The 14330-nt window shown below is 42.8% G+C and overlaps 1 protein-coding gene across 10 annotated transcripts in view; it reads right to left on the bottom strand.

The window, feature by feature from the left end:
- Positions 1 to 14056, bottom strand: part of rapgef2b (Rap guanine nucleotide exchange factor 2b) — a 228131-nt gene extending 214075 nt beyond the window's left edge. For all 10 annotated transcript variants that reach the window (XM_042337922.1, XM_042337925.1, XM_042337934.1 and 7 more), the window contains exon 1: positions 13886 to 14056. In XM_042337922.1, the coding sequence (XP_042193856.1) occupies positions 13886 to 13954 (69 nt within the window). In that variant the 5' untranslated portion in view covers positions 13955 to 14056. The remainder of the gene's footprint in view (positions 1 to 13885) is intronic.
- Positions 14057 to 14330: the final 274 nt, after the last annotated feature.

Here is a 14330-nt window from a genome sequence, read left to right as displayed (position 1 = left end):
ATTCAACATACACTACTGATCGAACAACCACCTACCCAGGCTCGTGTGAATATTCGGAGTGGGGGGCACTGCTTGACGGCCCCAAACACTACTTCTAGCCCGTGGGTCGACAGTTGGCCACCACTACATTAAACATTGCCTTGGTTTCACCTGAAACCATGGTTCATTCAAGTCCCGTCTGAAGACATTCCTCTTCGATCATACCTTTGGCCGCCCTCCCACCCCAACCACCGCCCCCCCACCCCCCCACCCGCCCTCCTCCCCTTCTGAACCCAAATCCCAGCTCGGGACCAAAACCCCTGATTGTCCAACGCCCTGGGATGTCTTTCCAACATAAAGAGCGCTATACAAGTGTAATTTGTTGTTAAATCTGTCACAGAATGGTGACATGGAAGTGAAACAAGTTTGAGAACTCTCAACCCAGGATTTAGTGAGCATGAGCTCACTCAGGCAAGGCCATAGGATGATTAGTGTGGGAATAGAAAATGTCACACTGCTGTGGTTGGTTGTGATCTACATCTGACTGTATGACAGATCATCTTAGAGTGAGCATTTTACTCACTGGGTGTCCCCTTTCCAGCACTAACATCTAAAATGCGCTCAAGTGCATTTTAGATGTTAGCGTTTTTAAAAATTACATCAGTCACCAAAGCTTATAGTTTAAGTCTCTCCAATGGCTCTATTGGTAAAGGCAAGTTTCCCTATCCAAATCTCAAACCAATGAACCCACTGAAACATGCTTACATATGGATTTAGACTGAAGGCAAAATTTGGTTACTCTTCTCTCTGTACCCATCACATAGCTTTCTGTTGAGGCGAATATATGAACAACATATACTATGAATACATATAGGAGGGTATACCCATAGAGCACAGTGTGAATCAGTACTTTCAGTAGAAGAACGTTCAGTGGAAGATGGTTGCCCTAGTCCAATCATTTCATCTTTGTGATATTGATTATAGTTTAAGCAGTTTCTACTTTTAAAAGTTAATGACAGTTGGTTTCAGAAAATTATAGCTACATTCGTGTACCATAGCTCATTTATAGCCATCAAAACATTGCCCTCCCCTTTTAAAGTCTAGTTTAAATGAACGTCCGTTGAAAACATTCCCTTCATTCTGAATTTAGCCTTGCAAAACCCTTTTAAGCAGCTACTGCACCACACTGCAGTATGAGTCAATTGCTTAATTTCCAGCAAAAAATCTTCTTCTTTGGCAGCAGACTAACATTTTTTTAAATCTCTTCCTGACAAGTCATTGAACAATATAAACATGTATTCTATGGTGCACAAATGTAACTGAACACTGATCCATCTCAATGATCATTTACTTAAGAGGAGAATAATGTAGTGCTATTTTCAGTGTTGCAAGATGACGTTTCCTTACATTATTCTGAGTCCCAGTGCTTTCTGTTCCACAACTGAGCATTATTTACCCGTGGGTAGATACCAAATCTCCTGTTTTCATATGAGTAAGAGTTCCTTTTTTTAAATACTGTATAGAATCCAATTATTGCTGACATTTGTTTCACTAAGTTCGCTTGCCCTCCAATGTTTTTGTAGCATGCTGTGCTACACCACCACCATGCTTAACTTGAAAGCCCCACTTCTTGTTTATTTTTCAAATTTGGGTGGAGGAAGGAACACTGATGAGAAGTAGGGAGCCTTCAACAGCAGCTGTTGCAAGCCATCAAAAAATTAATTTCTTCTTTGATAAGAACACAACATGTGTGGTCTGATGTGATAAGCATACAACTCGCAACAGGAACAGAGCTCAGACCACCCAGCCCATACAATAAAGATGAGCTAAAAATCAGTATTTGGTAAACTACATTTCGAATCATGCAGCAGGTTTACAGAGAACATTCTTATCACAAATACAACAGTTTCACAATGTACTTGTAACTGGGCACTTTGTACATTTAAACTGGCTTCACAAATCACTGCTCAGCACTGAATCCATCACAAAACTATTTGTAGAGGACAGAAAGGGAACAATTAACAGACATCAAAACAGCTGCAAATAAGGAGCAGAGTATACAAAGCGAATCATTGAAATATTTCCCACCATACCAATTGGGGACTAACTATACTGTTTTTGCAGCATTTATCTTACAAAAATGTAACACTTCGTTTAACTAAAAAAGGGAGGCAAATCAATCGATAATTTTGCTCCTTTTTGTACCTACAAATAACAACAATTTAAAACATTTATAATAGCACCCTCACGCAGGGTAGCATTCCAGAGCACTTGAAATAGTAAGATTATCGTTATCTAACCAGATTTCTGAAAGTTGGAGATGTAAACGTTATTGCCAATGTAAGCAGAAGTAATTGTGCTTATGGGCTGGCTATTCCATTCGCTCCCCCACAATTACTGGCAGTTTCATTGATACTTATCCACACTATAACTTCTCCAGTAACGGACACATTATGCAAAATAAATATTCGAATGCATTTAAAAGCCTGTGTGAACATGCATGCACACACAGGCTTTTAAATGTTCACTTGTACAATTTAGTTCTGGACAGTCCAAAAATTTAGCAAAAGGGCAAAAACTCAAAATTTACTACGGTGCATTTTTTGTAACTCTGTACAATAAAAATGTTTTTGGGTTTGATCATTTGTAAGCAAGGCTATAATTGATTCACATCAATAAGCATGTCACCAAAATGAATTATCTTCATTACACAGATAGCATTTTGCTATCAATGTATAATGAAGGCATCTTCCATACTTTATCACCACACCAAAAAGGTTAAATTGAATGTACCAGACTCAAGAAACACACTCATAAATACTTCAAACTGCTGTACCACAGTTTGACGATGCAGGTCTGCTTCTCCGATTTTCGATAATGAGCTGATTTTAAATCATTCCAGTGTGAGCATTTGCTGTGTGGAACCAGGCAACAACCCACAAGGAAAAAAAAACTATAAACAGTTCCATAAACAGAACTCGATTATCTACAATAACGAATAGACCCTGGAATGGATATTTGATTTTTAAGGAAAAAAAGCTTTTTTTTGTTGATGCCAGCTCAATTATTTTCCTCAAATTACCAAACGATAATGAAGCATAACCTTTATGTACTGATTTAGCCTGGAAGGAAGAAGGAATACAATGAATATACTGTCGTGGGATACAAGTGCTTCTGGGGGTTGAGAGGCAACCTTGCAACTGAGAGGCAAGAATATTACAATACAGCTACAGGCAACTTCAAACAATTATCAGCATTACCAAGTTGTAGCCCTGTCTAATAACAATATTGTCTAACTCAAGAACCAAAAGAGAAGAAACTGAACCAAAACTGAATCCAGGCCCATACAAATTCCAAACAACCAAGTCATGAATGAAAACCCAAAAGTCACATGAAGCAGTAAATCATCCGAGGGCCACAGATGAGTGCAGCAGTGCAACAAACAGCCTCAAAGGTGTCAACAACAACAGCATGCAACAGCATACAGCGTGCGCCCCTCACGCAGGGTAGCGTCCCAGAGCTCAGAGAAGCCTTTCAGGCATTAGCCTGTCTTGGTCTGGGAGCACTCTCATCTCAGAGTCAGAAGATTGTGGGTTCAAGCTCCTGGTCAGGACTTTGAACTCACAGTCTAGACTTATATTACAGTACAGTGCTGAGAGGGAGCTTCCGCTGCATTGTTGGAGGTACCAACCTTTCAATGAGACGTTAAAAAAAATTAGATTCACCTCCTGTTCAGGTGGACTTTAAAGACCCCATAGCACTACTCAAAAGGATGGTAGTTTCTCCCGGTGTCCTATCCAACAACCTCCTAGGTAAAATTCGTCATTTATTTGATGGCTGTTTGTGGGACATTATTCTGCACAAACAGGCTGCTGCGTTCGCATGCAAGATCCAGTCACTATATTATGCAGTAAATCCTATGAAGCAATTTGAGATATTCTCCCAATGTGAAAGGTGCTATATGAAGAAGAATCATTATTATTTATCAAATACGCTCACCCTCAACACTTGAACCACTGAACGATGCGTCTTGTTGCAATTCAAAAATCATAGGAAGATTAGATAGCAGGAAAAAGCTTTATTTTATTTAATATCTTAGGATTTCCAAAATGCAAAAACTAACAATTCTTGTATTTCATATAACCCTGTATCACATTATCAAAACGTCACAGAATTTTACCATAATGATTTGTGTATTTGAAAGCATTTGTGTAGTGTCATTTTGAATTTTATTGCTCTATCGACCAACTGAGTCTGTACCCAGATACAGTAGTTGATCTCAGCCAGGTTGATTGGCCTCTGTGTTTGTGGCTGATAGAAAGGGAGGGGAAATGTGACAAAAATAAAAAGCAAATAATTCTCACCATCATTGTAAATAATTTCTTTGAGACCTAAATGTGAAAATGACTTTGCGCAACATATACACTTACCTGCATTTATTTAAGCCCGATTTCCGCAATGAGCGATCACTTCACTAAATTTTGTGATTTGCAAGCACTTTCCATAAGGAATTAGTAATTACAGAAGCTCTTTTTGAAGAGCGATGGGAAGTGGAAGTACAGTTTTGAACATTCATTACAAAAATCGTGACTGAATACGACCCAATTCCTTGTTATGTGTTTAGACAAATGTATAATGATATAGAAGAGTTAACAGACTTGGGATTCAAACTTCTGAATTTAGTGCGAAAAAAAATACAACAAATGACTTTTTGGTAAGGAATGTTATTTTCCATCAGTTATTTTTAGACAACTTAACAAATTGCGTAAATATTTGCACTTACACCACAATGTTTAGGTCAAACCTAGCTATATTTCAGGAAAATAATTAGTACCGATTCCCTTTACTAGATTGGAAGCACCTTCTTCTACTGATCCACTTTAAATACCTGATATTTTAATACCTGATATGTTGAGTCAATGTGTCAAATATTGAAGCTTACTAAAGCTAAAAAAATTTACCTCCGTATTCACTGAGCTTCTAATTAACTTAGTAAAGCACTTGCAGTTTTTTTATATTAAAGGCAACACTACATAAACATAGGGTGTTACTCATTGAACCTCAACACAATTTATTAGATTCTTTAGTTATGCTGCAAAGCCGTGTTCATTTGTTCCATTTTACAAATATCTACACTAAACACAGCCAGCCAAGGGTTAACAGGGTGTTCAAGATACTGTGTGAGAAATGATAGGACGAGAGAGGGTCATTTTGCCATTGATTCTGCTGCTTCTGAAGGACTATGCACAAATTGCTCTGCCTATAAAGCACTTTTATTGTCAGTCTTTTTCTTTTGGGTCAATTTTGTTTTCATTAAGACCAGAACGACAAGACAGTGTCAGCACCAAGGAATCAATCATTTCCACTATCTGTGTCAGCATTTAATACTCCCAGGTCTTGTGCCTCACAAATTGGGTAAACAGAACTATTTTTCTCAAATATATTGAAACCCCTTTTTGATATAATGTTTGATCAGCAAAGCATTCAATTACTCAAAACGCAAAACCCTGCAGATGCTGGAAATCTGAAACAAAAACAGAAGTCGCTGGTAACACTCAGCAGGTGAGGCAGCATCTATAAGGAAAGTGAGTCAACATTTTGGGTCCACAACCCTTCATCACAATTGGGGCATGTTGGAAGGGAAAGCCTTTTAAGGTCTAACAGAGAGGAGGAGGCAAGGAAGACAAAGGAGAAAATGGGATAGAGGACAGAGGATGATGGGTCAAAGAGATGTTAATGATGCAAAACAAACGAGGGGGGATTGCAACAAAACAGGTAGACCAGAGAGAAAAGATGTGTCTGGGACCCAAATTATGTGGTAATGGTCACAGAAGAGGGGGAGGGGGAAGGTGAGCTGTTATGGTCTGAAATTATTTAAATCAATATTGAGGCCAAAGGGCTGTAAGATCCCTAGCAGATAGATGAGGTGCTGTTCCTTGAGCTTGCACTGTGGTTCATTGGAACAGCGTAGGAGACCATAAATGGAGAGGTCAGAGTGCGAGTGGGAGGGAAAGATGAAGTGGCAAGAAACCGGAAGCTCAGGGTTGTTCTTGCAGACAGAATGGAGGTGTTCGGCAAATCACCCAATCTGCATTTGGTCTTCCCAATGTAGAGGAGACCACATCGTGTGCAGTGAATGCAGTAATCTACATTGCTGGTAATACACGTAACAACAACAACAAAATTACATTTATAGAGTGCCTTTCACGTCGGGAGGATGTCCCAGGGCGCTGGACAGTAAGGGTTCAGGACGCGAGCATGGGGGGGGGGTGAGGTTGGGGTGAGGGAAGGCAGAGAGGTGGGAGGGCGACTGAAGGCACGATCAAAGAAGAGGGTCTTGAGACCGGCCTTGAAGGAGGCAAGGGAGGAAGCAAAGTGAAGGGAGGAAGCAAAGTGAAGGGACTTTGGGATGGAGTTCCAGAGTGTGGGGGCAGAGAGGCTGAAAGCCCGGCCACCGATGGTAGGGCGGGTCGGGTAGGAGACATGGAGCAGGCTGGAGCCCGCTGAAGGGAGGGAGCGGGCAGGTTGGTAGGGAGTCAGCAAAACAGAAAGGTAGGAGGGGGCAAGGCCATGGATGGCCTTGAAAGTGAGGACGAGGATCTTGAATTCAATCCTCCGAGGTAAATCGCTGTCTCACTTGAAAACTGTGCTTGTGGCCCTGGACAGTGGTATAGGAGGAGGTGAAAGGGCAGATATTGCATCTCCTGCGCTGGCATAGGAAGGTGCCAGGGATAGAGCAACTGTTGGTGGTGATGGAGAAATGAACCAGGGAGTCACAGAGGGAATGGTCCCTTTGGAATGCTGGGAGGGGAGGGAAAGATACGTTTGGTGGTTGGATCACCCTGGAGGTGCCAGCAATGGGGGGGAATTATTTTTTGTTGAGGCTGTTGGGGTGGAAGGTGAGGAATTAGGGGGGACCCTATCCTGGTTCTGGGAAGAGGGGGAAGGTGTGAGGGCAGAGGTGTGGGAAATAGGGCGGACACGGTCAAGGGCCCTGTGTACCACAGTGGATGGGAATCCTCAGTCGAGGAAAAAGGAAGATATTTCAGTTGCTCTGGTGTGAAAGGTGGCATCGTCAGAGCAGATGCTGCGGAACTGGGAAAAGAGAATGGAGTCTTTACAAGAGGCGGGGTGGGAGGAGGAGTAATCCAGGTAACTGTGGGAGTTGGTGAGCTTATTAGAGATATATGTAGATAATCTATGCACCGAGATGGAAATGGTGAAGTCGAGGAAGGGAATGGAAGAGTCAGAGATGGACCATGTGAATATTATGGAGAGGTGGAAGCAAAATTTATGATTTTTTCCAGCTCACTGCGAGAGCAGGAAGCAGCCCCAACACAGTCGTCAATGTATCTGAGGAAGAGGTCAGGGTAGTGGACCTGAGTAGGCCCGGGACAAAGAGTGTTCCAGGTGGCCAACAAACAGGCAAACATAGCTGGGACCTGCAGGTTCCCATAGCGACACTTTTTATTTGGAGGAAGTGGTTGGTGTTGAAGGTGAAGTTGTTCAGCGTCACAACAAGTTCAGCCAGGCGGAGGAGGTTGGTAGTGGATGGAGACTGGTTGGGCCACTGTTCGAGATAGAAGCTGAGGGCCGACAGACCGTCCTTGTGGGGATAGAGGTGTAGAGGGACTGAACGTCCATTGTAAATAAGAGATGTTCAGTCCCAGGGAACTGGAAATTGTTGAAGTGGCGGAGGGCGTTAGAAGAGTTACGGATGTAGGTTGGCAGGGCTTGGACAAGAGGAGCAAAAATGGAGTTCAGATATGAGGAGATCAGTTCGGTAGGGCAGGAACAGGCTCAAACACTAGGTCTCCCAGGACAATCCTGTTTGTGGACCTTGGGGAGGAGGTAGCGGGCTGGTGGGCTATGAGGTTGGAGGCTGTGGGAGGAAACTCCCCAGAGGAGATGATGTCATTGATCGTCTCGGTGATGATGGCTTGGTGTTCAGTTGTGGGATCATGTTCCAACATCCCACAATTACTGCAACAACAACAACATTACATTTGTATAGTGCCTTTCACGTTGGGAGGACGTCCCAAGGCGCTGGACAGTTTACAGCATTTCAAACCCGAGCTGGGATCACGGGATGAAGAAGGGAGGGGAGGGGAAGGGGCGTGGCCGATGGCATGGTCGAAGAGGAGGGTCTTGAGGCGGGACTTGAAGGAGGCTAAGGAGGGGGCGAGGCGGAGTGATTGGGGGATGGAATTCCAGAGGTTGGGGGCAGAGTAGCTGAAAGCTCTCCCGCTAATGGTGACGGGTGAATCGGGGGACGTGGAGCAGGCCGGAGCCGGCTGAGCAGAGGGAGCGGGCGGGTTGGTAGGGGGTTAGGAGGTCGCAGAAGTAGAGTGGGGCAAAGCTATGGAAGGCTTTGTAGGCGAGGACCAGAATCTTGAACTGGATCCTCTGAAGGATAGGGAGCCAATACTAGTACAATATCATTAGGCCTTCTGCTGTACAAGCATAACATATATATTCTGGTCTTCTAAGCCTGCAATCTAAATTGTCAAAGAACCAGCAATACTTATACATTGTCATCAAGACATTTCAACACTTTAAAAATGGATTACAATTTCCCACCCATTCCCAACAGAAAATGTCCAATTCTATCTGCCTAACTACACAGGATAGCAGCCGGAGAGCCAGATTCACAGTCACTTTTCTGAGCTCATTAACACAATATCCTTTCAAAAGTAGGTGCCCAAAATCCTACAAATATGGCCCTATCAGTGATAAACATTAAAATACTCAAGTTAGACAATAATCAAATTCCACATTCACTACACTATACAATAAATCCTGTGAAGAGCTTCAAGATATCCGCCTGACATGGTAAGGCATTATATCAAATGTAAGGATTATTATTATTAGATTCCAGGTCAACACTCGTCTAGCTGTCAGGTCTCCATAATCACATATAAACAGCTTTCCTTAGTTATATTATTAATGTGCTCTTCAAGTATTCCCACTTCAAAAATAAACAATTTCAAGTTAACTTTACCAGTTCATATTTCAAAAAATGGTTTAACATCAGAGAAAATTATGAAAATACATCACGATTGCATAGATTAGGGAAAAGACTGACTGCACCGCATTGTGGGTATACAGTACTAATGAATTTTCAGATCATTGAAATTAGTTTCATATGTAATTATTATACTCCGACAATTAAATAATATTTGGAAACAAGGTCAGATTTCTGCAATTATGATTTCCCCTTCAACAAGTGACGGACTACTGAAGAACTGTGAAAAGAATATTTATTCTTTTTGTTAGCAAATGGTTCAACACTTCAGCTGGAAAGAAAACAACCCAATTTATTTCGTAAATAAGATTTTAATCATTTAAATACGGTCCATAGAAATTAGCTTTAGGTATCTGGTGCTTTGAAAGTCACTCACTAACGGGGATGGATTCTTTCCACACGGATACTGTTAACCAAACAAGACAAAGCCTGAACATGCAGGGGGGCTAGTTGGATAAGCAAAGAGAAACTTGCAAGTCAGTGTTCAAATGGCAAGCAGTACATTTCTAGCTGGTTAAACCCTAGCAGAACATTTCAGGGTCCTCAATCTTGGTTCTTGCCTAATCTCTGGGATTAGGCAACAACAACAAAATTGCATTATAGAGCGCCTTTCACATCGGGACGATGTCCCAAAGCACTGCAAGAAGGGTGCACCCCTTCAAGGAGGGAGTGTGCACTCTATTTCAGACAAACAGACATTTTATCTATGTGCAGAACTCTCAGCAATTGATTTGAACACTCAAGCATGGTGATTGGTTTCATGTTTGTCAGACATCCAGCTGCAACAAAAAACTGCTTTGTGTGTTCAGGAATTGTTTCCCCTTAGGATGTAAAAAGGCAGAACTAAAGAAAGAGTGATAAAAGTAGTGGGCACCTCTGGTTGGACAATTGCAAATTGGTGGATGAACCCTGTTGATCAGGTTATGAAATGGATTACAAGAAAGAAAGAAACACAGTATTCAAATACCTGAAAATGTCAGGCAAAGTGATTGCTTAAAAATGTCTTCAGTACAGCATAACATATTTAACAAGTCTAAGACAAGATCAAGATTTAAAATACGTTTTGCAGTAAGCACAATGTGAATAGTGTTCTACAGAAATGTCTCAGAGGTGCAGAGGACTGTTTTTGGTGTACACTGACAGACGTTCACTGAAGTGCCTTTTTTTTGGTCAGCCGTGTGTCTGGCAGATGCGGAAACCCATGCTTAAGAGTATCAACACCATACTGAGAATTCCATGCATCCCCATTACACATGGAAATTCCAGAGTTATTTGGCAGGATGGAATGTGCATTCTCTCCCTGGAGGGACGTATCCTGCTTACCTAATTCTGAAAAGTATTAAGCACACGTTGACAAAAAAAACAAGGCTTTGGGACCCCAGTGTGCCTTGGGTACTGCAGGAATCTTAACCAGCTAAAACCGTATAGCTTGCCATTAAGAGCACTGCCTGGGAGCAGAGTGGGAAGAGTGACTGCCCCCAATGAATGGTCTAGCCTTCCAAGTCCTGCCGATGAGCCAACCTGGTTGAACTATCATCAGCATCGCCCTAAAGTAACCAGAATATTACAGTACTGTGCAATATGCACATTAAGGGTTTAAAGATCATCTAGAACTCTGCAGCTTGTGTACTCTCCCGCACCAAGCTCTATGAACATATCACCCCCATCCTAGCCCGCCTCCACTGGCTCCCCATCCCCCACAGGACAGAGTTCAAAATCCTGGTGCTTGCTTTCAAAGCCCTCCATGGCCTTGCTCCCCACTACTTCTGTGACCAGCTAACTCAAGCCAATCTGTCCACACCCTCCACTCAGGAGACTCCATCCCCGGACTGGCCTTCAGCTTTTCTGCCCCCATCCTTCGGAACTCCATCCAACAGTCCCTTCACCTCCCTTGCTTCTCCCTTGCCCACTAAAGACCCTCCTTTCCAACCTAATTTTCACTCACCCTCCTACCTTCCACCACTTCTGATCCCAACCCCCAGTTTGCCAAATCCTTGACTGTCCAGTACCTTGGGATGCGAAAGGCACAATTCAAATATAATTTGTTGTTGTCGTTAAAAGCAATTCTAAAAATACAGAAAATACGTTGACTGGAAGTTCTTGTTCCAATCTTGCAAAATTTAGTTGAAAATTTACTGCAAGTGATTCATAAGACTGCAATTTAATGTAGAGGTTCAGATAGCAGCATAAACCACAACAGCAAAGAATCCCAATTAAATCACAACCATATTATTGCGGACTCTCTCCAAACCATTTCCTATTAATAAACTAAAGAGGTTTGTTAAAACTAAAATTATATTGATTGAACCCACTGAAGTGTCATCACTAAAACTGTCAAATGATTCAAAGAAAGGTCTAACATTTAGCAGTGGAGGCACAACATTCAGGCTAATGAGAACATAGCATTCGTTTTTGTAAATCTAAAGCAATTACTTAGTCGTATGGCAGGATTAGCTGTTAACTGATTATCTCCATATGCCACCCTAAATGTTTTAAATACAGAATAAAAATTATTTTCCTAATACCTACTAACCCCTTCCAACTATTATCATTTGGACCTTAACATTAACTTTGAGCATTTTTATCAGATATGTTACGGTCAAAATGTTACTGAAACACTGACTGGCCAGCGCCTTGGGATGTCCTCCCGACGTGAAAGGGGTTATACAAATGTAATTTTGTTGTTGTCACCTGTAGGCAGATAATGTGTTCTTCAAAGTGACAGGACACAACTCAGACAGACTATAGATTTGACTAGTAGCAAACTTGTAAATTACATAGAAACAGGTTTTTAAATCAGAGGAATGATCTTTAACACAATCTCATTCGTGAAAAGGAATGTTTTAAAATATTCCCAGCAGTGTCTTTGCAACTGGTGGATGAATGAATTTATTGTAGGATGTATGCAATTGGAAAAGACCATTTCAGTTCACCTGATGGGTCCCAAATATGCATTTTTAAAAAAATCTTTACATTTGGTATAGCACCTTTCACATCAGGGTGGACATCCTAAAGCACTTCACAAAGGACATCTTAAAGCACTTCACAGGATAAACCTTAAAGTGCAGTAGCTGTGTGTTTTGTGGGTGAACGTGGTTTATGTTTGATCAATCAAGAAACAATGACAAATGTTTAAGTTGCAACATTCAAATTTAGTCAAACTCATCATTAACCTAACAACTAGAACACACAAATAGAAACTTCAGTGGAAGAAATCATAAAGTCACCAATTACCAGAATTCAGAAGTGAAAAGGAAAAAATTCTTTAAAAAAAACAAAAGGTCAATCAGTACATAAGAGAAAAGGGCAGGCTAACATTTCAGATATTATATCAGCCGACATCTTTCACGTGCTGATTGACCTGTTGTGTATTTCAAGTTTATATGATGGGTTTCAAATTATTGAAATACTACATCTCACTAATTACAGTATAATCTTACACTAGTTAATACTCATACCTAGTACACTGCACATTTCTTTTAAATTTATTTTTCAGATTAGTTGAAACTTGAATTGTAAGAAATGATCCTGTCCGATTGCTGCTTAAACCTTCAACTCCTTGGCCGTGACTTTGTTCGTTCAAATGATGCAAAACTCACAATGTAAAAACACAATTTTGTACTGGGCATACAGGCACAACATTAAAAACGAATACACATCAATATTCTGGATCCCAAATCACTGTTCTAATCTATTTATAATACTCAAACTTGATTACCCCGAATCATTAAGTGTCCCACATTTTACCGGGGAATTTAAAAGAAACTGTTAGAATAACCTGTTTAATTTAAAAGCAGGAAGTTTTTCTTAAAATGGTGATTTTCAATAGAAATGTATCTTTTGGCTGAACAACCCAAAATTCACAACCAGTAACACGTGGTACTGTACCGCTTTGGAGATTATGAGCGCTCAACCACTCAATGGGCACTGAACACACATAAAAGATACAGTACATTCAAAGTAAAAATCGCATGGGGTGTGCGGGTTAGAGACATGGGGTGTGCGGGTTAGGGAGATGGGGAAGGGTTGGGGAGGGAGTAAAGAAAGAAGAGTAGTGGCTGTAAAATATACAAAGCTGCGTTTCAGTACCAGTGAAGCTCTTACGTGCCCTACGCTTCTTCCCAGGATCATAGATGCAAAAGCAGACACGGCTATGGGAGGGCAGCCGTGCAGATTTATGCAAAAGCTTATTATGCGTGTCAGCTAACTTTACAACTGCTGCCAAGTCTCGGGAACATTCCTGTAGTGTCATTCCTTGCAGCGGAAAGAGTTGAAGGGGAATTGAAGGGGAAGGGAGCATGTTAGAAGGGAGCAGTGGGGGGGGGGGGGGGAGGGCGAGGTGGTCACCGCCAATGTGGACAGATTTGGGGGTCACGCCGAATTGGGGCGTGTGTGGGTTTTTTTTTGGGGGGGGGGAGGGGGGGTGGGTTTGTTTTTGTTGCACTGCGCGTGTAAAACCTTTTTGGGTGGAGCCCCTAATTTTTTTTAAAAAAAAATTACAACCCGCAAAACGTTTTGTGACCCCACCTTTGGAAGACCCTTTCCTTTAGTTTCCAAAGTACTGTACCTAAAACGGCCAACTCTGCTGCTCCCCACAGGAGGCGGTGCATAATATTGGGCCACTTTTGTGTGTGTGTGTGTGTGTGTGTTATGGAGGGGGGGAGAGAGGGGCTAATGCAGTATTTGGTGGATTTGTGGTGGGGGGATGGGGGGGTAGGATGTTGGGGGGGGGCAGAGAGAATCTGTGGGGGTCTAAATGTGTTTTAACTGCTGGTAAAACCTCTGGTCTCTTACGGGCAGCTACAGGTGAGCGACATGTCTGACCCCAGAGGGGCCGCCACCTCCCACTCCCCCCCACCTCACCCCCACCCGTTGCTTTACCTGTTGCGTCCTTTCGGTCGGGTTCTTCATGACCGCCTGCCTGAAGCTGTTGTCCACGTAGGACGCCATGGTCGCCGGTCCCCGGCCTCTCCTTGTCCGGAGAGGGCCTCGGCCCTCCTCCTCCTCCTCCTCTCGACTCTTCTCCAACCCTCAGCCCCGGGCGCGGCGCGGCCCTCTCCCTCTCCTGGGCCCGGGAGGGAGGGAGGGAGGGAGGGGAGGAGCAGCAGCACGAGATTGTTTGGTCCCTCTCTCTCTCTCTGTCTCTCTCTGGGGCGACTGCAATCAGGTGTCGAGGCCGCGTTTGTCCTCTCTCCTTCTCTCCTCTCTCCTTCTCTCTCTGCGGCCTCACCTGGAGCTCCGGAGCCTCGAGAGTGTTCCGCTGCCCGGGGCGGGGCGGGGCGGGGGGTCGAGGCCGGAGCTTGTCCCCCTCCTCTGCTCCGGCCGG

This window comes from Callorhinchus milii, unplaced genomic scaffold, assembly GCF_018977255.1.
Source record: "Callorhinchus milii isolate IMCB2004 unplaced genomic scaffold, IMCB_Cmil_1.0 Scaffold1, whole genome shotgun sequence".
In the NCBI taxonomy this organism is placed as follows: Eukaryota; Metazoa; Chordata; class Chondrichthyes; order Chimaeriformes; family Callorhinchidae; genus Callorhinchus; species Callorhinchus milii.
Note: the sequence above shows the minus strand (reverse complement) of the source record. Positions and strands in the feature narration are given on the sequence as shown.